General features: G+C 34.2%; 5 protein-coding genes and 1 pseudogene across 5 annotated transcripts; 4 read left to right on the plus strand and 2 right to left on the minus strand. All coding sequences in view use genetic code 6, as the record gives it.

Moving 5' to 3' along the window:
* Positions 1-222: 222 nt before the first annotated feature.
* SS50377_21563 (uncharacterized protein) lies at positions 223-702 on the plus strand (the record flags this gene model as incomplete). The annotated part of the gene is made up of 1 exon (XM_067905481.1): positions 223-702. One exon carries the CDS (start codon positions 223-225, stop codon positions 700-702), a length of 480 nt encoding a protein of 159 aa, XP_067766798.1.
* Positions 703-2,175: 1,473 nt separating this feature from the next.
* On the plus strand, positions 2,176-4,344 carry SS50377_21564 (Cysteine-rich membrane protein 1; the record flags this gene model as incomplete). Its single annotated transcript, XM_067905482.1, has 1 exon — positions 2,176-4,344. The coding sequence occupies one exon, from the start codon at positions 2,176-2,178 to the stop codon at positions 4,342-4,344; it is 2,169 nt and encodes a 722-aa protein (XP_067766799.1).
* A 1,302-nt stretch (positions 4,345-5,646) lies between these two features.
* On the plus strand, positions 5,647-6,264 carry SS50377_21565 (uncharacterized protein; the record flags this gene model as incomplete). The annotated part of the gene is made up of 1 exon (XM_067905483.1): positions 5,647-6,264. The coding sequence occupies one exon, from the start codon at positions 5,647-5,649 to the stop codon at positions 6,262-6,264; it is 618 nt and encodes a 205-aa protein (XP_067766800.1).
* Positions 6,265-6,595: 331 nt separating this feature from the next.
* Positions 6,596-7,114, minus strand: SS50377_21566 (Cysteine-rich membrane protein 2; the record flags this gene model as incomplete). Its single annotated transcript, XM_067905484.1, has 1 exon — positions 6,596-7,114. One exon carries the CDS (start codon positions 7,112-7,114, stop codon positions 6,596-6,598), a length of 519 nt encoding a protein of 172 aa, XP_067766801.1.
* A 977-nt stretch (positions 7,115-8,091) lies between these two features.
* Positions 8,092-10,251, minus strand: SS50377_21567 (Cysteine-rich membrane protein 1; the record flags this gene model as incomplete). The annotated part of the gene is made up of 1 exon (XM_067905485.1): positions 8,092-10,251. One exon carries the CDS (start codon positions 10,249-10,251, stop codon positions 8,092-8,094), a length of 2,160 nt encoding a protein of 719 aa, XP_067766802.1.
* Positions 10,252-16,108: 5,857 nt separating this feature from the next.
* SS50377_21568 (Cysteine-rich protein) lies at positions 16,109-17,481 on the plus strand (annotated as a pseudogene).
* The last annotated feature ends 424 nt before the right edge of the window (positions 17,482-17,905 follow it).

The following is a 17,905-nucleotide window of genomic DNA, read 5'->3' on the forward strand; positions in this document are numbered from 1 at the left end:
GATATTAAGCACCAAACTAATTATTGATTATACTTTTTTGGTAACCTAAGTAGGAGAAAGATTATTAAATATGGTACAAATAAAATAAATATATACAATAAAGTTATTATCATTTATTTTTTTGCCAATACTTTAGTTGAATCATTATCAGCTAGCTAGATATTGTAGTTGTAGAGCGTTGGATATTGGAGATTTTAAATTGATCGTTGCTTTTTCTTGACAATGAACATATAAACCAGAAAACCGACAGTTACACCAACCGTGAGTAACACGCCTATAACTATACTAATATATATCCAATCATCATCTAGTGATCTGTACATGGCAAGTACCATATGTAGGGGAATCATTATTTTACATTTAGCGATAACCCTGCAGAAGTAAGTCACCATCAAAATAGAGTAAAAGATCATTTATGGTTTCAAAAAACACATCGGAATTTCATTATTCTTATCCGCAAATATGAAATACGGACACCCTATCGAAAAGCTATAAACACAGTTTTATTCTTCTTGGTTGGTGACTTCCTACTAAATGATTTATAAAAACTAAATAGAAACAATTTATTTTAGGAGAGCTAAACTTCATTGTGTATACGATAATGTTGACTTAAAATAATACTTCCATGGGCAGTCTATATTATCTAAATAACAGGATTGTATCATGATAGTATAATGGTAAGAGGAATAATTTATCAGTTGATTAACAGTGCATGTTCTACGTCTTGTTGAGCGAAGCATTAGTCGTACCTTAATAGGTATCTGAATCTGCAAGGTGATCCTTCTATAGATAACTAGCTATTCAAAATCACATTAAATACTAGAATAGAATATTAATATAATATAGTTAATACGATTTAACATATCTAGATTATCTACACCTGTCGTAAAGTAAGACATTGCACTGCAATTAACCTTAATCATTACAAGTTATTATAATATTACTTTACTCAATATTCTTGCCAATTTAATATATTTTTAAGACAATCAAGTATGTCTCAAAAGTAACAATTAATATTGCAGCAAAATCTCTACAATCTGAAAATATACAATTTACCATTCCTAAATTGTACTGCAAACTATACAACATGATTTTATCAGACATTCTTCTTGTCTCATGGCATTTGCACTAAATTTGATTTAACCAGTATAGCCCACAAAGATATGGTGAGACTTGCAACGAAAATATCATAACGGCAAATCACTGTGAAAGTTCCAAATTGTGCAAGTTTGATCAGATCGGATATATTACAATTTTAGAGTTCGTCTTCTTGTAATTAGTAGAATATGGTATCTGATTATTGGGAATTTAGAGATATAGTTAAATGGATAATAAGTTAGTATTGTGATAGTTAAAATGCGATAAACGAGTTTTCTAGAAATATAAAATTTAATCAGGTGGCGCTATACGTAATTTTAGAATATTATAGTATAATATATCTTAATATGGAGATTGCGAATAATTAATTCAATTATTATTAGCATAGTAGTATTTTATTTCTAGGATTATTAAATATACTCACATATATGTTCCGAGTATATTAATATCGCAGAAACGAAATATGGTTAATAAAAATATAAGCTGGTCAAGCCGCATGGACAGGTACCTTGCGGAACGGCAAAAGTTTCATATAGTAATACATCTATATCTATATAAATGCTTGATAATAAGATATCATTTTGTATTAGGTAAGCGAAAGCAAATTTAACTTGAGCGAAGTCTGTTGGACATTATTTTTTATCATCGTTGCTGGTGGTTGTATCCGTATGCTGAATCTATTTCTGTGTTAAATTTGTTAGTAAGACCTTGCTAACCCTATTTACTTACAAGACATCAAGAGTTATTGGTAAACTTCGTAAGATATGCAATAAACGGCATATAATGTATATTTATTAAATAGTTCGAGTTAGGTATTTTTAATACTTGCATAATATATTAACTTATAAAAACAACCAGTAAAATTTTAACAATAACTTTTGTATTAATGTGTTAATAATAATATACTTGAAATTTGCATTTCACAAATAATTATGCTTTGTATATTTATCTATAATTAAATTCACTTTGTGATAATATAAGTATAATGTAAATTATTTAAGTATTGTTAAAAACTAGAAACTGCTATCAAATAATACAACATAATTAATAGAATATATGAAATTAAATCTTTATAAAATGGAAGTAGATCCAGGAACCTGTAAGTAAGATAGTAGCAAGTGCGCAGAAGGATATTTTTGCACATACCGTGCTTAAGAATAGAACTTAATAGAAATGGCTTGCGCTAAGTGTAAAGATGGATGCGTGACCTGTGCAGGTTTAAACGCAAATGTCCAACACTGTACGAGCTGCAAAGAGAGAGAATACCTATCTCACGATAACTATTGCCGCGAATGTCATGCGGATTGCGAGTAATGTACTGGTCCTGAGCAAACATGTGATGGATGCAAAGATGGCTTCTAGGACACTCTTGGAGTATGCGAAGTTTGCCCAGGCAATGAGGAGCAAGAAGATGATTGCGTATGCGGTACATCGAAACACTGTTTAGATTGCAATGAAAAAGACATGAAAAAATGTGCAAGCTGCCAAGAGGGGTACGATATAAATAGCTCAACACCATGCAAAGACTGCCTTCCAGGATACGTTTCAATAGCTATTAAGGATGAAAATATCTGTGTTGAGTGTGATAATACCTGCAGAGAGTGCTCAGGCACAAAGACCACGTGCACGGCCTGTAACGATGGCTTTATTTTAAGTGGTACGACCTGCACTCCTTGCGAGGCTGGTAAAACCGAGTCCTGCCCGTGTGGAAAGTCCCTCAATTGTACGACATGTAACCGTAATAATACTAATGCTTGCGCAACTTGCAAGGAACATTACGATAAGACTGCAAGCCCACCCTGCTCTAAGTGCGAACCTAAATATTTTGAGTTAGAAATTAAGGATGGAAAGGAGTGCACCCTTTGCAGAAACTCATGTGAAACGTGCATGGACGCAAGCAAATGCCTGACATGTAAAAATGGCAGTTACTTAAAAGATGATAAGTGCGAACTTTGTTATGGTGCCTAGAAGATCTCCTGCACGTGCGGGACTGCCAAGAATTGCGGGACCTGCGATACTAATAAACAGACGGCATGCCTAACATGCATGCACGGTTTCGACTCAAGTAAAGTAGGTGCGTGCGATACCTGCAGCGAGGGATTCTTCAAGAAGGTTTCTAAGGACAATTTCACATGCGAACCTTGTACTACCGCTAACTGCGCTCAGTGCTCTGAGAAGAAGGAGGAATGTACAAAATGTGTGTATAATATGTATTTAAATGAGTAAAAACAGTGTCAGCAGTGTGCCAAAGGAGATGGGATTCCATGTGACTGCGGTGCCGTCGTTAACTGCGATACTTGCTCAACAATTTAGTCATCAAAATGCGGAGAGTGCTTCCCTGGCTACGTAATTGACAAGAATGGTTCCTGCACTCTCTGCGCGCTGAATTATGTCAAGATTGGTGATAAGTGCGTTAAGTGTGGTGTGGACAACTGCCAAACCTGCTCGGCAGACGCGAAAACGTGCGAAAAGTGCAGAAATAATTTCATTCCCAAAGATGGGAAATGCGAACCCTGCAGCGAGAACGGCCCACAGTGCCTCTGCGGAACCACGGTGAACTGCAGTACCTGTAAGCTTAGTGATACAATGAAGTGCAAAAGCTGCGTTGAGGGCTATCAGATTGATAGCAAAGAAACATGCACGAATTGCGCGCTGAATTACGTTAAGATTGGTGATAACTGCGTTAAGTGCTAAGTAGAGAACTGCGCCACCTGTATGCCGAACGGCACGATGAAATGCCAAACCTGCTTGAAAGGCTATCAGATTGATAACACAGGAACCTGCACGAACTGCGCGGTGGGCTATGAAAAGAAGAACGGAAAGTGCGAATTCAACTGCTAGTTGGCGGTGAAAGACGGGGAATTTTGCTAGAACGGCTAAGTTATCAAGTGTGGTACAGCTGGATAGATTGTCGAGTGCACGTGTGGAAATGTTCACAACTGCAAGAACTGCTAGGGGAGCGTTTGCTCCAGCTGCATGACTGGCTATCTTTTGGCCAGCAGTGCCTGCAATGACTGCGACAAGGGATATGAGCTACAGGACAAAACATGTGTAAAAAGTGCTGAGAACTAGAGTGGGATGCCTATCAGCACGATAGCCGGTATTGTTGGTGGAATATTGGTCGTAATCGGCGTTGTAAGCGTCGGGTTAGCTGTTTACTTGAAGAAGCAGAAAAAGCAGAAGAAATTTAATAGCATACCGACCTCTGACAACAATGTTGAGCCACTTAGTAACGTACTTTGGTGATAGTAACATTTTTTATTATGCTTTTTTTGTGCAGGCAACTATTCACTGATTAATAGTATCCACAGAACTTGTGATTCGCGAGTATAATTCACGGCCGCAATAATTGAATTCAATCAACGATATTATTTTTAGCAAAATTAGAAAGTAATGTCTATATAGAGTTATATATTAAATATTTGAATATAAATTTCATTAAATATCATTAGACCTTTCAGATCAATCTTCACAATCTGTGAAACTGAGCACTGCCTCATAAAAATACAATATGCAACACCCAATCTAGCGAATCTTCACTAAGCTAATTCTCGTTGATAATAAATATTTACAATTTGCATTACAACCTTATTTGATGTAGATTAACTGCAAATTTCAATACGGTCTCTACGTTGAACACTACAGCTGCTACATAACAAATAGCAATAACATCACATAGTTACCTTCTTGAGAAATAATACTCATGCTACTCACCAATCCATTCTACTAAACTAAAATATGCCACCAAAGTCCCTATTTTTACTGCACAGATCACTTACTATTATTTTATTGAATATATATCTAATATGCTCCAAAACTATCACCCCAATCTATAAAAGTAATATAAGCTGAATTTTCGACTTTTTTGAGCCAGCAGACACGAGCAGCGCCTAATTTTATCATTATTATATCACGTAAAACAGTTAAACTCATTTTAGCATATTCAATAGTTATTTCATTTCCAGCATCATAGTCAACTACAGCACAAAATATTCAATCTTTTCCTTAGTCAAAATTTTCAAGCAGAAAGGTCTCCTGGGCTGATTAGCATTTTACTATTTTATTATCACTTGAATACCTGTATAATTCTGCTTAAGTTTTACACGCTTTGTAGGAATAGTTACATTTGACGCATTGATTTTTGATCGCGAAATATCAAATTTTGCATTAATAGCACTCGCTATTTATGTTAATTCAGTAAGAACATGCACAGGAGCCAATTAAAGCGATACTTATTTTTGCATTTTCCGCAGTTTGATAAATATAGTAACACCTGTAATGCTGGATCTTCCAGAATTAATTATATATTTAGATATTATATTCTTCTTTAGCATTATTGGAATTAGTGCTATTGGATGGTGAAATCTCGTAGGTTTATTTTCAGGATTTTGCTGCGCATGAGCACTAAATTTCGCGTGTGAAGCTCATCCTGGTGTTCTATAACTAAACTGTTCAGGTTCGGAAAATTGAGATACTTACAGTATGATTATCCTGCATCCATGCAGTTACCTTGCATTATTTATTATTCTATTTTAGTCGTAATAGGAAATGGGAGCATTTAGCAATTTCTGGATTCAAGTTTTGGAACCAGTATTGTTAATGAGTTGCTTAGATGCACTAAGTAAACTGATGAAAATTTAAGAATTTCATATGAGGAGGGCTATGAATAATCATAAATTTACGGGTAAGAGGACTTCGAAGTTGTAGGTTTTAAGGGTTATTCGGTAGAGTCAAGAAACTCAGTTTGGTAGGTATAGAAGACGTATGTTGCTGGAAGTGGAATAATAGAATATGGACATTTTAAAATAGTCAAGAGTCTTGCCAGGGTGCTGGCAGGATGGAAGTGGGTTTGCATTCTATGTGATTGTGCTTTCCATGCACGGGATGGTTTAATGCATTATGCTCAATATAAGAATACAATTTTATTAACTTTCATGGTAATGTTCACTTGTTACTAGGCATGATATTAAAGGTATTCCATTCTAAAATATGATATAAGTTAATATTTAGATATACTTCATGCAAATTATAATTTAATATTAACTATATATTATATTAATATAATATATTCTTAGTTTAGAAGAGAATTAAATCTACCTAATAGCATAGCTACCTAAAAGGAATAATATCCATTAAGCAGTGAATGCCAATAATGAGATTTCATGATATTTAAAATTAAGCAACAAAATAGAAATAATACATATTGCTCAATGGTATTTGCAGTCTCAATATAGTTTTATTAAAGATTCGTAAACCATTTCTAGCTGAGTTTTGTAAGTTTTAGTTAGAAAAATAGCTTTAGTTGCTCTAATAGTTAATAAACTTATATTTAGTCTATATCTAGCATAATTTAAATTGATAATGGAACAATAATAGATTTGTTTTCTGAAAAATCAACTATTAGATTTCACACATCTGATACTGCTATAATACAAATCAATAAAAAAGCTACATTAACGAATTTCCTCGAAAAGTATACTTTTCTTTCAATTTTATTTCACTCCTACATAACCCCTCCCTAACCTACATTTTTAAGCTAAGTTTTAGATTTTTTGATATACCAAAACACACCTCCACCGATGCCTCCGATTACTACTATAATAGCAATAACTATTCCAGCAACTGCACCTCCAGATAAACTGCTATTTAAGTCTTCTTATACACCACCAATGCAGAACTCGCCTATCATTTCTGCGCCTTATACACAATCCGAACAATCACCTTTTAGCAGTTTGTAGCTTCTCAAACAGCTTTTGCACTAGGAATTATCAGAAGGACATGTAAAGCAATTTACTTTTCCAGTACATTAACAAGGTATAATTTGAGTTTCTGCTCCACAAGATTTTGGAGTTCCATCCTCGCATACCTAATCAGCGGTTATCACTTAATCACAAATAGGCTAACATGTTTATTGAATAGTAGGTTCGTGCGAATCAGCGCAAATTACACACGTCTTAGCATTATTCCGGCAGGAACAGCAAGTTGTGTCGCATTTTTAGCAGCCGCTTTCCGACATAAAGTAGCCCTCTATGCACTCTGAACAAGCACCAATGTCATTTATTTTGAACACGGTCAAGCAGGTTCCGTATATTGATGAGTCTGAAGAGTCGCAGGTATCACAATTAATGGCTGCATCACACTAGCATTTTTCAGTTGCATTTCCAGAACAAGAAGTGCATGATATTCCTCATTTTAAAATAAATGAAATAGTTAGCTTTATATGTATAATTATTATCGATAGTGAATATGAGTGTTGTTTCTATCTATTTTTACGTTATACTTAGTTATATGTTTATATGAATATATTTTAAATTGAAAAATCAGATATTAACAAAAATCTACTTTACTTATAGTACTCCTAACAATGGGCACTAAAAACAAATTTTATGTTTTTTCTCTTTGCTATTAATAATCGGTGTCTAATTTAGATTCGTGTAACAACTTTGCCAGTTTTGCAAATAGATAATTGCTCAATCTGATAATATACATATATAATTAGTAACTTCAAATTTTATAATACTAATACTAATATTGAATATTTTAAGTATATAACAATACAACGAAAAATGGATAAATCACGATACCTAATTGTAAATAGTATTAGATTTACCACCATTTGCACAGAATCTATGCTTCTGCCCTAAAGTATCAAATCTATAATTTAGGATATTTCCAGTACTTGCTACCAATGTATCCCTAGCGCACTATCATTATCTCACTAGATTTCACTATCATCCATTCATAGAAACTGGATAAATTGCAAATTGCAGTTTTTATTATTTTACGTTATGATACGTTATACTGAAGAATACATTACGCTACAATTAAGATTTTGGGATTCAAAATTTTTAATATATGCTGAATCTATTTATTCTATAACCTAAAATAAGTAGATCTATAAGGTTTCAAAGAGGGTATTACTTAAAAAATTACTATTACAAAACCTAGTTAGAAAATTTCAGATTACAATCAATTACATATTATAATAAATTTTCACTTCTTTCCTTTCTTGATGAAGTAATACGCAATACCGCCACCGACAGCTCCTACTACTACCAACACAGCAATCACAATTCCAGCCACCGCGCCGCCTGAGAGGTTCCCAGATTCCTTTCTGGGGGCGAAACAGTAGTCTCCAATTTTTACAGCCCCATCTTCGCAATTTTTACATTCATCAGCCTCTAGCTTGTATCCCGACAGACAGGAGCCGCACTTAGTCTTACTAGCATTACATGTGAGACAGTTCTTCGCACCTGAACACTTGCACTCCGTTATCTGCCCTTCACTTCCACAAGCAGCACTTTCAGTACCGATGCAGGCGTTTCCATCTTCCAGTACTGTAGAACAGTTCTTCTCGCACGTATACTTAATGCTCATTGTGTGCTAATTGGCACATGTATCGCACTTATCGAGGCTTTTAGAGCATGTTGCGCAGTTTGACTCACATTTTGTGCAGACCATTTTTATCATTAGATAGCCGTCGGAGCAGACGGAACAGCTGTCATCGTCAGCTTTTTAATAGCCAATAATGCAGTGTCCGCACTTTGGCTAATCAGAAGTATCGCAGGTAGCGCAGTTAACTGCTTCCCCGCACGTGCACTTTTCCGTTTTCTTTCCATCACAAGCAGTACAGATGCCTTCTTTTGCTAAAAAGCCGTCCTTACAAACTTTACAAATATTTTTGTCATCAGCGCAGTTCGCGCAGCCGCTTTGGCACGCCAAACATTATTAGTTCTCCAAGCCAAAGCCAGCTTTGCAGGTCGTGCATTTTTCAATAGTACCCTCGCATGTGGCGCAGTTTCCAGTGCAGTCTTTGCATATAATGTCGCAGATTTGGTTCGTTGTGCAGTTGCCGTCAGTTTTTGTGCATTTCTTCTCGCATTTGTCGTTTTATACCGAAAATCCATCGTTACACGCCGTGCAAATGGAGCTTGAAGAGCAGGTTGTGCAGTTCACAGAGCAGGCGGTGCAAGTATCAGTGCCCGAAGTGGTATCCTTGAAAAATCCTGCCACGCAATTCTCGCAAGGAGTGGTGATAGAGGGGTCAAAATTGGTAATACACGTTTTGCATTTGCTTGTGTCATTATCGCACGTTGAGCAGTTTTTGGCAGTCTAGCACGTGCAAGCAGTTGCTTAGTTTATCGTACAGGCTACACACTGCTTGTTTATAATAGAAAATCCATCATCGCAAGCGGTACAAATAGAGTTTGAAGAGCAGACTGTGCAGTTAGCAGAGCATGCAGTACATTTTCTGATATTTGCTGAAGTATCCTCGAAGAATTTGTCCTTGCATTTCGCACAAGGGATGGGTCCAGAGGGGTCAAAATTGTGGATGCACGTTTTGCATTTGCTCATATCATTATTACAAGTAGAACAATTTAAGGCGGTTGAGCACGTGCAGGCAGCCATTTAGCTTTATGTGCAGGCAATACAATTGCCGTTTACACTACTAAATCCGTCATTGCAATCTTCACATGTGCCAAAGGTGTTAAATTTCATATTAGGTAAACACGTTTCACACTTGGCGCCGGTGGTATTACAAGAAGCACAATATTGTGCATTACCACATTTACATTATGACGTTAGGCCTATAACGCAAGACTTTGCAACACCGTCTTCACAGTACTATCCGTTTTGAATATTTTCACATGTCTCAGTACATTATCCGTCTATTGTAGTGATATATCCGTCAGGGTCGCAGAAATCGCAAGTTGTGGTTGAAGTGCAAGACGCGCAATTCTCAATGCACTATTAAACCAGTAATATCGGTAGATTACCGAAATCATCTCCGACGGGCATACAGTCATCTTCTTTTTTACAGAATAATTCACAAAGACCAGTCTATGGGTTCTTTTCGTAGCCTTCGGAGCACGTAATGCAAGAATTGGCGTTTGCACAGGTATCGCAGTATAAAGGACAATTTATGCATTTGTTATTTTATAAAAATGTCGTAAGCACGCATTTAGAGCACTTATTGTCTTCACATTCTTGGCAGTTGTATATGGGTTTGCTGTCTTCGCAGTAACAACTTTAGCCATATATCATATCTTCAGAGCATGACAGACAATTTACGGCAGTTGAACTATTTGTAGGGCAGTAGTTTCCAGCCTTGCAGTTGAAGACGGCATTTGAGCATGTACCCGTGTCTGTCATTTTCTGAAAATAGATCTTCGGAATATTATATTAAAGTTGATGTAAATGATGGTAAGGGTTTTAGTTTTTGAAAAACAATTATATTAATTTATAGTAGTAGTACTTAATTATTAAAACACGAATTTGATATACTCATGCAAACATAGATTATATTAATATAAATGATTATATTTACAAATACTTAATTATTACTGAAACTTGATAAAGCATCCTACATCTATGTAATAATCTATTTCAGGTTAACAGAGTTTTTATTTAATTAATTGTTAATTTACAAATATAAGTAATGTTAACTTTAGAAAATATAATTTGTCGTTCAGTTTTGTAATTATTATATACATACAATAATTTAACAATTGGTTATACTTAGTTTATTTATTATAATATATTTAGGTGTATTTTAAATAATACACTAATTGAATATATGTTGATTGGATACTTTATGGTGCTTGGTTATAGTTTTACTCACATTCAATAACAATGCTCAATAGAATGAGTTAAAAGATGCAATTTTCCAACAATTTATAAATAACTATATTATATACATTAATAAAAATAAATTGCTCAAGATATAAATTTTACATATTATCAGAAGTTAAATGTACACAAAATTTATTTCTCGCTGATTTGAGTTAAACTTTGATGTAATTTGCTTATTCCAATAAATTTTATACAAATAAACTAGGCTTTGGCTTTACATTGAATTTTCAGCATTAGTCGCCATAAGAAAATAACTTATCATAAATAATCTTGTACAGATCACACAAAATAATTACATAATACATCTAAATACTCATATTCAATTTTACGATTTTCATAATTATTATTTAACATATTGTATAATAATAATTAACAAATAGTTATAACTTTTAATTAATAGCTGAAACCGTCCAACAGCATAGTAGAAAACGACACAGAGAGAAGCAAAAAGGCGATAATCGATCCCAGTTTCAAAAACCAATTATGAACAATTTATTTTAACAAACCCAAAATCTACCCCATCACTTTTCATTTTTCATTTGCGACTTTTGCTGCTACAGTAATTTAGATTTTGAATAATTTTAAAATTATTTTATAATGCTGCTTTCTTATACTCAAAAAGTGCATTTAAAAGTGCCTTTATGCGACAGCGGGTCGTGATAAATATGAACGCCTATAGGATGGTGTTTAAATGGCCTGCAACATGAAAAACAATTCAAGGGTATCAAGTTTTAAATTCAATATTGAGTTTTATGTGTTTGATTCATTTTTCATACCAATGATGAACCTATAATATTTAGAAACACGTGACATACGATAAAAGCTATACAAATAAATTGAATAAGAGCCAAAACAATATAACAAAAATATAATTATCAATATTAAAATACGATAACAGAAACCTAATCTTATACGTTTAATAAAAAATAATCCTAGTTACGATAATACATATATCCTTAAATAACAAGTAAAATAAATATAAAATCTAAACTATAAAATAGTATAATAGAATAATAAATCTGTCAAACTCTAAACTCAATCGCAACACATTTAACTTATAGATGATAAATATAATAAGCAAAATATAAGCAAAGAATATTTAAGATACAGTAGTAAGCCTCCATCCAAAATAAAAGAGTTAATCAGAATTTATTAGCATCCGAAAGGCTTAGTTATTTCATGGTTCACAGCACCAATTATAAAATTGTTATGTGTTTTTGGAAACCCTAAATGATTTTTTAGTGTATTTTGATGGTCACTTAGTTCTTCAGGGGTATCTCTAAATCCCAAGATGATTATTCCGATACATATGGGATTTAACATTCACATATCACCATATGATGCTTAGGTATATTATTGGTGCAGTTATCAGAATACTAGGCAATATTGGTCTAATTGGAAGTTTTGTTGTTTATATGTTCATCGTCAAGAAAAAACAATCAACTGACAGTAACCAATATCAACGGTTCAATTATAAAAATGTATAGTTAACTTATAACGATTCCACTAAAATATATCTAGAAATAATACCTACTATTGTAGCCTTGTATATTATTTGGGGACTGATCGATATTATTATATTTAAAACAATAAAAACAACAATTCGTGAGGAATATATTAATTAAAATTAACAACGAGCTTTCTAATACTAGATTTAGATTTCAGAATATATTGCTAATCAGATTTATAATTATATGAATGATACTAATTTTAGGTTTATAAATATTTAACTAGATCCTAAACTTTGCAATTTCATAATGTGGTTTAACGTAATATTACAATTATATGCGGGAAATTATACTACACTATATTGACGGCATACACCCAGATCAAATAATAAACTTACGATAAATTGAGAATACTAGTCTTTAGATAAAGCGGAGTACTAGTAATAGTCAATGTTGTGTTAAATATTATAATAGTGAGTTTTGTCATTTTTGATAACTGTAAGTAAATATTATCTGCAGAGGCAAAATCAATTGCTACAGGGTAAGCATTGAAGAGATTCATTAAGGGTTGTTGATTACTGACTATCTAAAATAGATAGAGCGTAGTCATGTATGATAGCTAAAACTAATAGTAGTAAGGTATATACTAGAAAAATGCATTTCACGAAGAATTAGAATATGCGATTTAATACATGCATCTAGATAAAAACTAGACTTCAATTTGATATATACCAGTAAATTGATTAGAATATCAATACTAATCTTAGATATAGAAACTTCTAGTTAAGTAGTATGTTTTTCTTGTCTTATATAAAAATTAGCTACAATAAAATGACATATGCGCCAATAATCCTAAATAAGTCCTCTCTCAATTGTACTTAGAGCTATTTATACCATAACATAGCGCTTGTGTAAGATTGGGTGTATAAAGATTGTGCTGAATGCAGTTAAGAGCGTGCAATGTGTTCAGGCAAATACTATCATAAATTGATTGTGAAAGTTAATATAATAGAGAATACTTATATTCCTACAATAATGTTTTCACTATTATATAAGCCTTTAGTAATATATTAACCCAGATCAAGCGTGCAGAGTATGCTAATATTGCTAATATGAGTCTATGGGATCATATGATATTTGTCTAAAAAGTAAAATCCAAGAATAATACGATTGCAATTGCTATAACTCTAGATACTGCTAATTTGCAAATCAGTAAATATTAAATGACATTCATACTGACACCAATAACATAGTATCAACATACAGATAATCTGCGCAGCCTGCCTCCCACGCTATTATTTCAAGCTAATTACGTTTTAAAATTATTCCAAGGATTACTATCTTTTCTGCAAAGAGGATTCAATCCCCGATGATGTGTGCACCAGTTGGATATACAATTTTATTCACTCAGGAACTTATAGGAAACCATGTTAGCTAGGTAATTAAGATATCTACTAATATTAGTGTTCTTAAAATTTCACACTTTGTGACGTTGAAAATAGCGATAGATGCTAAAATGGTACGGTATCACCGGATAATGAACGATATGTATGTTGAATCATCCAAAATAAGGAGTAATATGCTAGATACAACATATATAATTATTAACCCTGATCAAATGATATGAGGATATGGAATAAATGCGAAAATGGTTTATTCCTTAAAACGGGTACATACAAGATATAAATTATGAATGATTTCAATTTTGCCTGTGGGTGCCGAAGAGCTGTACTAACTATGAGTTGTAAAATTAGATGAAATGCATACCAGGTTAGTAGGCTGCATGTTGTGCTTTTTTTAATGTGCGAAAAAGGACGGAAAATATGTTTCAACTGCAGTCAGGAGCTCAAGGAAGGTGAATTCTATCATGGTGGAAGATATATCAAGTGTGGTACTGATGGTATATCCTCTTTGTGCGCATGTGGTAGTGTTCATAACTGCTTGCTCCGTGATGGGAGGGCCTCCACCCAGTGCATGAGAGGCTTCCTTTTGTCTGATTTCGCATGATACGGAGATGCTACTGGATATTATCTAGAGCAAAATAGCTTCATAGAGTACTTTGCACTCTAAAGCAGCAAACCAGCAATATGATCACAGGAACTATTGGTCGAATAGTGGTCGATAGTAGCTATGTGGCTACCGGCTAGGTTATCTACTTTAAGGAACAAGCAAGGTTCTCAGCTATCCCAGTACTGATAGCAACATCTTGTACCCATGACCTATGAAATGGTGATATTAATCCCTTATCTTTTAATTTAATTGGATTCATACAAAAATAAGTGCCGTATAATCTGTTATACCCTAGTATCATATATTAATCCGCTTTTGCAGTGTAGCTGTAATTGGACTTTTAGGATCCTCATTTTTATTCAAAATTTAGTATATACAATAATATATAATACTTAAATAAATTTTAATAAAGAATCGCCATCGACCGCTAGTTTACTAAAACCAGTGCTATGCTCAAAAATTATATTAGCAATATTTTCGATTACTATAGTGAGCCTAAGTATGGGGAATTATAGCTATTTTTAGGATTGAAAACCCCCACCTACACATGATTACAGTAGCATATAGTATGTTTTCTTGCCAAATATATTATATTTAAATTATATTACTAAGTTAATATTAGCGCAACTAGCGGTTCATGCCTTCTTGACGGAATATAAAGTAATGCTGGCCCGAAGGCACACGCAACCACAATTCTTGCTACCACGCCTCCAGGGATGCTGCCAGATACCTCTAGTGGTGCAAAACATCAGGATACTGACTAAATAGTACTATCTTCACATTTTTCGCATTTTTAGTTTCATATTTGTATTCAGGGAGATAATAACAGCATTTAGTCTTATCTTTGGCTAATGTATGACGGTTAGCAGAGGTTATGCGCCTGCAAACAGTTGTTTTGGGTTCAATTCTGCAGGCCGCTGCAGCAGTCCCAATGCATGCTCCGCCCTCTGCTAATGATGTGTCACAATATGCTATCATCTCAGCTAATTATCATCTGGTGTACAGCGAGGCTAGCATAGAACAAATCAACTCTATATGAGCAAGGTTCACCCTTTCGACCTTACTTTGTGCAAACTTAGTTAATTACCTATACCAATCTGTACATACACCGCACAAATTCGCTATCTTCCTGTATCCTGCGACACAAATATCTCCATATTTCAGGAAAAAGTCTCTCTAACATATTTAAATACTTTTCTATTATAGCTCCCACAGGCACACCTCAAAAACGCTTCTACTGCCCAAATGACCTATATTTCATTCACTGCACTTCTCTACGCATCCATCTAATTTAGCACATGATGATTCAAGTATTCGCGCTGAAATCCCAGGCCTTCCACTGCGGGTGGAACAGTTGTAGCTTTTGCTGCTATTTTATCAGTTTTAGTGTTATATACATTGATACAAGTTTATATCTAATCAGCTGAAACGCCTTTACTATTTGAAAAAGTATACAGCGGAAATTAAATTTGAAAATAAAATATGCGAAATTATGGTATATGGTAAATGTATAGAAACAATGATTTGTAACTGAACATGTATGTTGATAATATATAGGTCCAATACAATCTATATTGATAAATAACTTCAATATAATTTAAATATGATCTATTTAATATATTTTTTAATATATAATAATAATTTATAGTATGCGTAAAAATTTCATTACATGAAACTTTTTTATTATGATTTAATATCTTGAGAATCTAGTTTTATTTTTATATTCATATAAATATTATATAATCAATAAAAGAAAAAAATGAAATACTACTATTTAGATATAAATATATAAACTTTAAAAGCTATCATTTTTACTTTCGCATAATACTAGTTATTATAAGTAAACATAAGTAAGCAAATAATATCATTTATATTAATTCGTATATATAATTATATATACAGTTTTTCTTATTTATTAAATGAACCCGTACATCTGCCCTACAAAAACCTGTCCAGAAGGCACTGTTTGCCCAAGCACTGACAAAACAAAGCCACAAATTTGTCAAGCATGCGAAATATTCAACTGCAAGATGTGCTAGGCGTCTTCACGGGGCAAGTGTTAAGCATGCCGATATGGGTACTACTTAGAGAATAATGCGTGCAAGCCGTGCAAAGACAACTGTGAAAATTGTGACAGCCGCGGATGCTTCAACTGCATCCCAGGATACTTAGTTAAAGATGGTTAGTGTGTTAAATGCGTGTAGGACTGCAACATCTGTTTTGGGGAGTGGGTATGCAAAGATTGTAACCCTGGATTTTTTAAAGATAGATTCCATAATTGTTATCCCTGTTCACCAGGTTGCAGCGAATGCACTAGTGAATGGTCATGTAGCCGATGCTTACCTGACTATAATTTTATAAATAAAGTGTGCCAGAAATGTCCAAAAAACTGTTTAAACTGCGAACTTGGCAAATGCTTTGAGTGTATAGAAGGTTACAGAGCAATAGTTGATGTATGTCAGCCTTGCCCGGTAAACTGCAAAAATGCTCCAGCTACTAAGAATGCTAAATTTGCAAAGATAGCTATTTACTTGATAAGATGGCTAATACGTGCACGCTCTGCAAAGCCAACTGCCGCGCATGTTTGTCAAAGTATGTATGCGGCCTCTGCAAAGACCACCACGATCTGGTTGGCGGGGAGTGCGTTCCGAGCGAATGCAACTCTAAAAACCTCTGCAGACCTAACTAGTTCTGTGATGCTAATAATACTGGTTCAACTTGCGTTAACTGTATGGAAGGGTGCGATAGCTGCAAGAACTTAGATATTTGCACTAGATGCTCAACTGGTTACTTGAAATAGGATAACCGCTGCCTAAAATGTTCTCAAAATTGCTAGCAATGCTCGGCAGCTGATACATGTGATGCTTGTTTGGATGGATATAGATTCACTACGGATAAAAAGTGTGTAGAAGATTAATGCCAATAAAATATTAGCTAGTTCGCTGGATTTTACTGCAAGGTATAAGATAATGGTAATAGTTGGGAGTAGTGTCCTGCTAATTGCTTCACCTGTGATAGCAAGACTGTGTGCACCTAATGCAAAGATAATGCTCCTCCTGTAGACGGAGTCTGTGTTATCTAAAACAACTAAATAAGTAACGGATCTATAATCGGAATCGTTGTTGGCATAGTAGCTCTAGTTGGTGTTATTATTGTTGGAGTAGTCTATGCTGTTTTAATGAAGAAAAAATCTAATTTCATTTAAAAGAATAATGATGCGACAACTAATAAGTAAAACATATAGTACTAAATTGTTGAATCAGCTACAATGCTTGAGTAAACTAAATAATGAATTACACTATACTGTATTTTAATATATATATATCTTTACCGTTTCAAACGGAATTTGTATTTCCCTATCCTCTTAGCACGCCTTTAAATCTCTTACCCCCAGAACGCAAAACGCCCAATTTCTGAAATCCTCACCAACTAGACACTAATTTAATAAATATTTACCTCCAACCTCTCACTTCCATCATTACTCCCTCCACTTCATCACTCTTTTTCGCTTTACAGCCTTAGCCCTCCTAAAATACCAGAAAACTCCACCAGAAGCACCCAACACCACCGCGATAACTGCCAGCGAAATTCCTGCTACCGCCCCAGAAGACAGACGATTACTTTCTTCTGCACTCGCAAAGCAAAAAGCTCCTACTGCAGTAACCTCATCAGCGCAATTCGCTCACGCACAATTTCCAACTCTGCATCCTGATAAG

Source organism: Spironucleus salmonicida, chromosome 2 (genome assembly GCF_000497125.1).
Source record: "Spironucleus salmonicida strain ATCC 50377 chromosome 2, whole genome shotgun sequence".
NCBI classification, from domain to species: Eukaryota; Fornicata; order Diplomonadida; family Hexamitidae; genus Spironucleus; species Spironucleus salmonicida.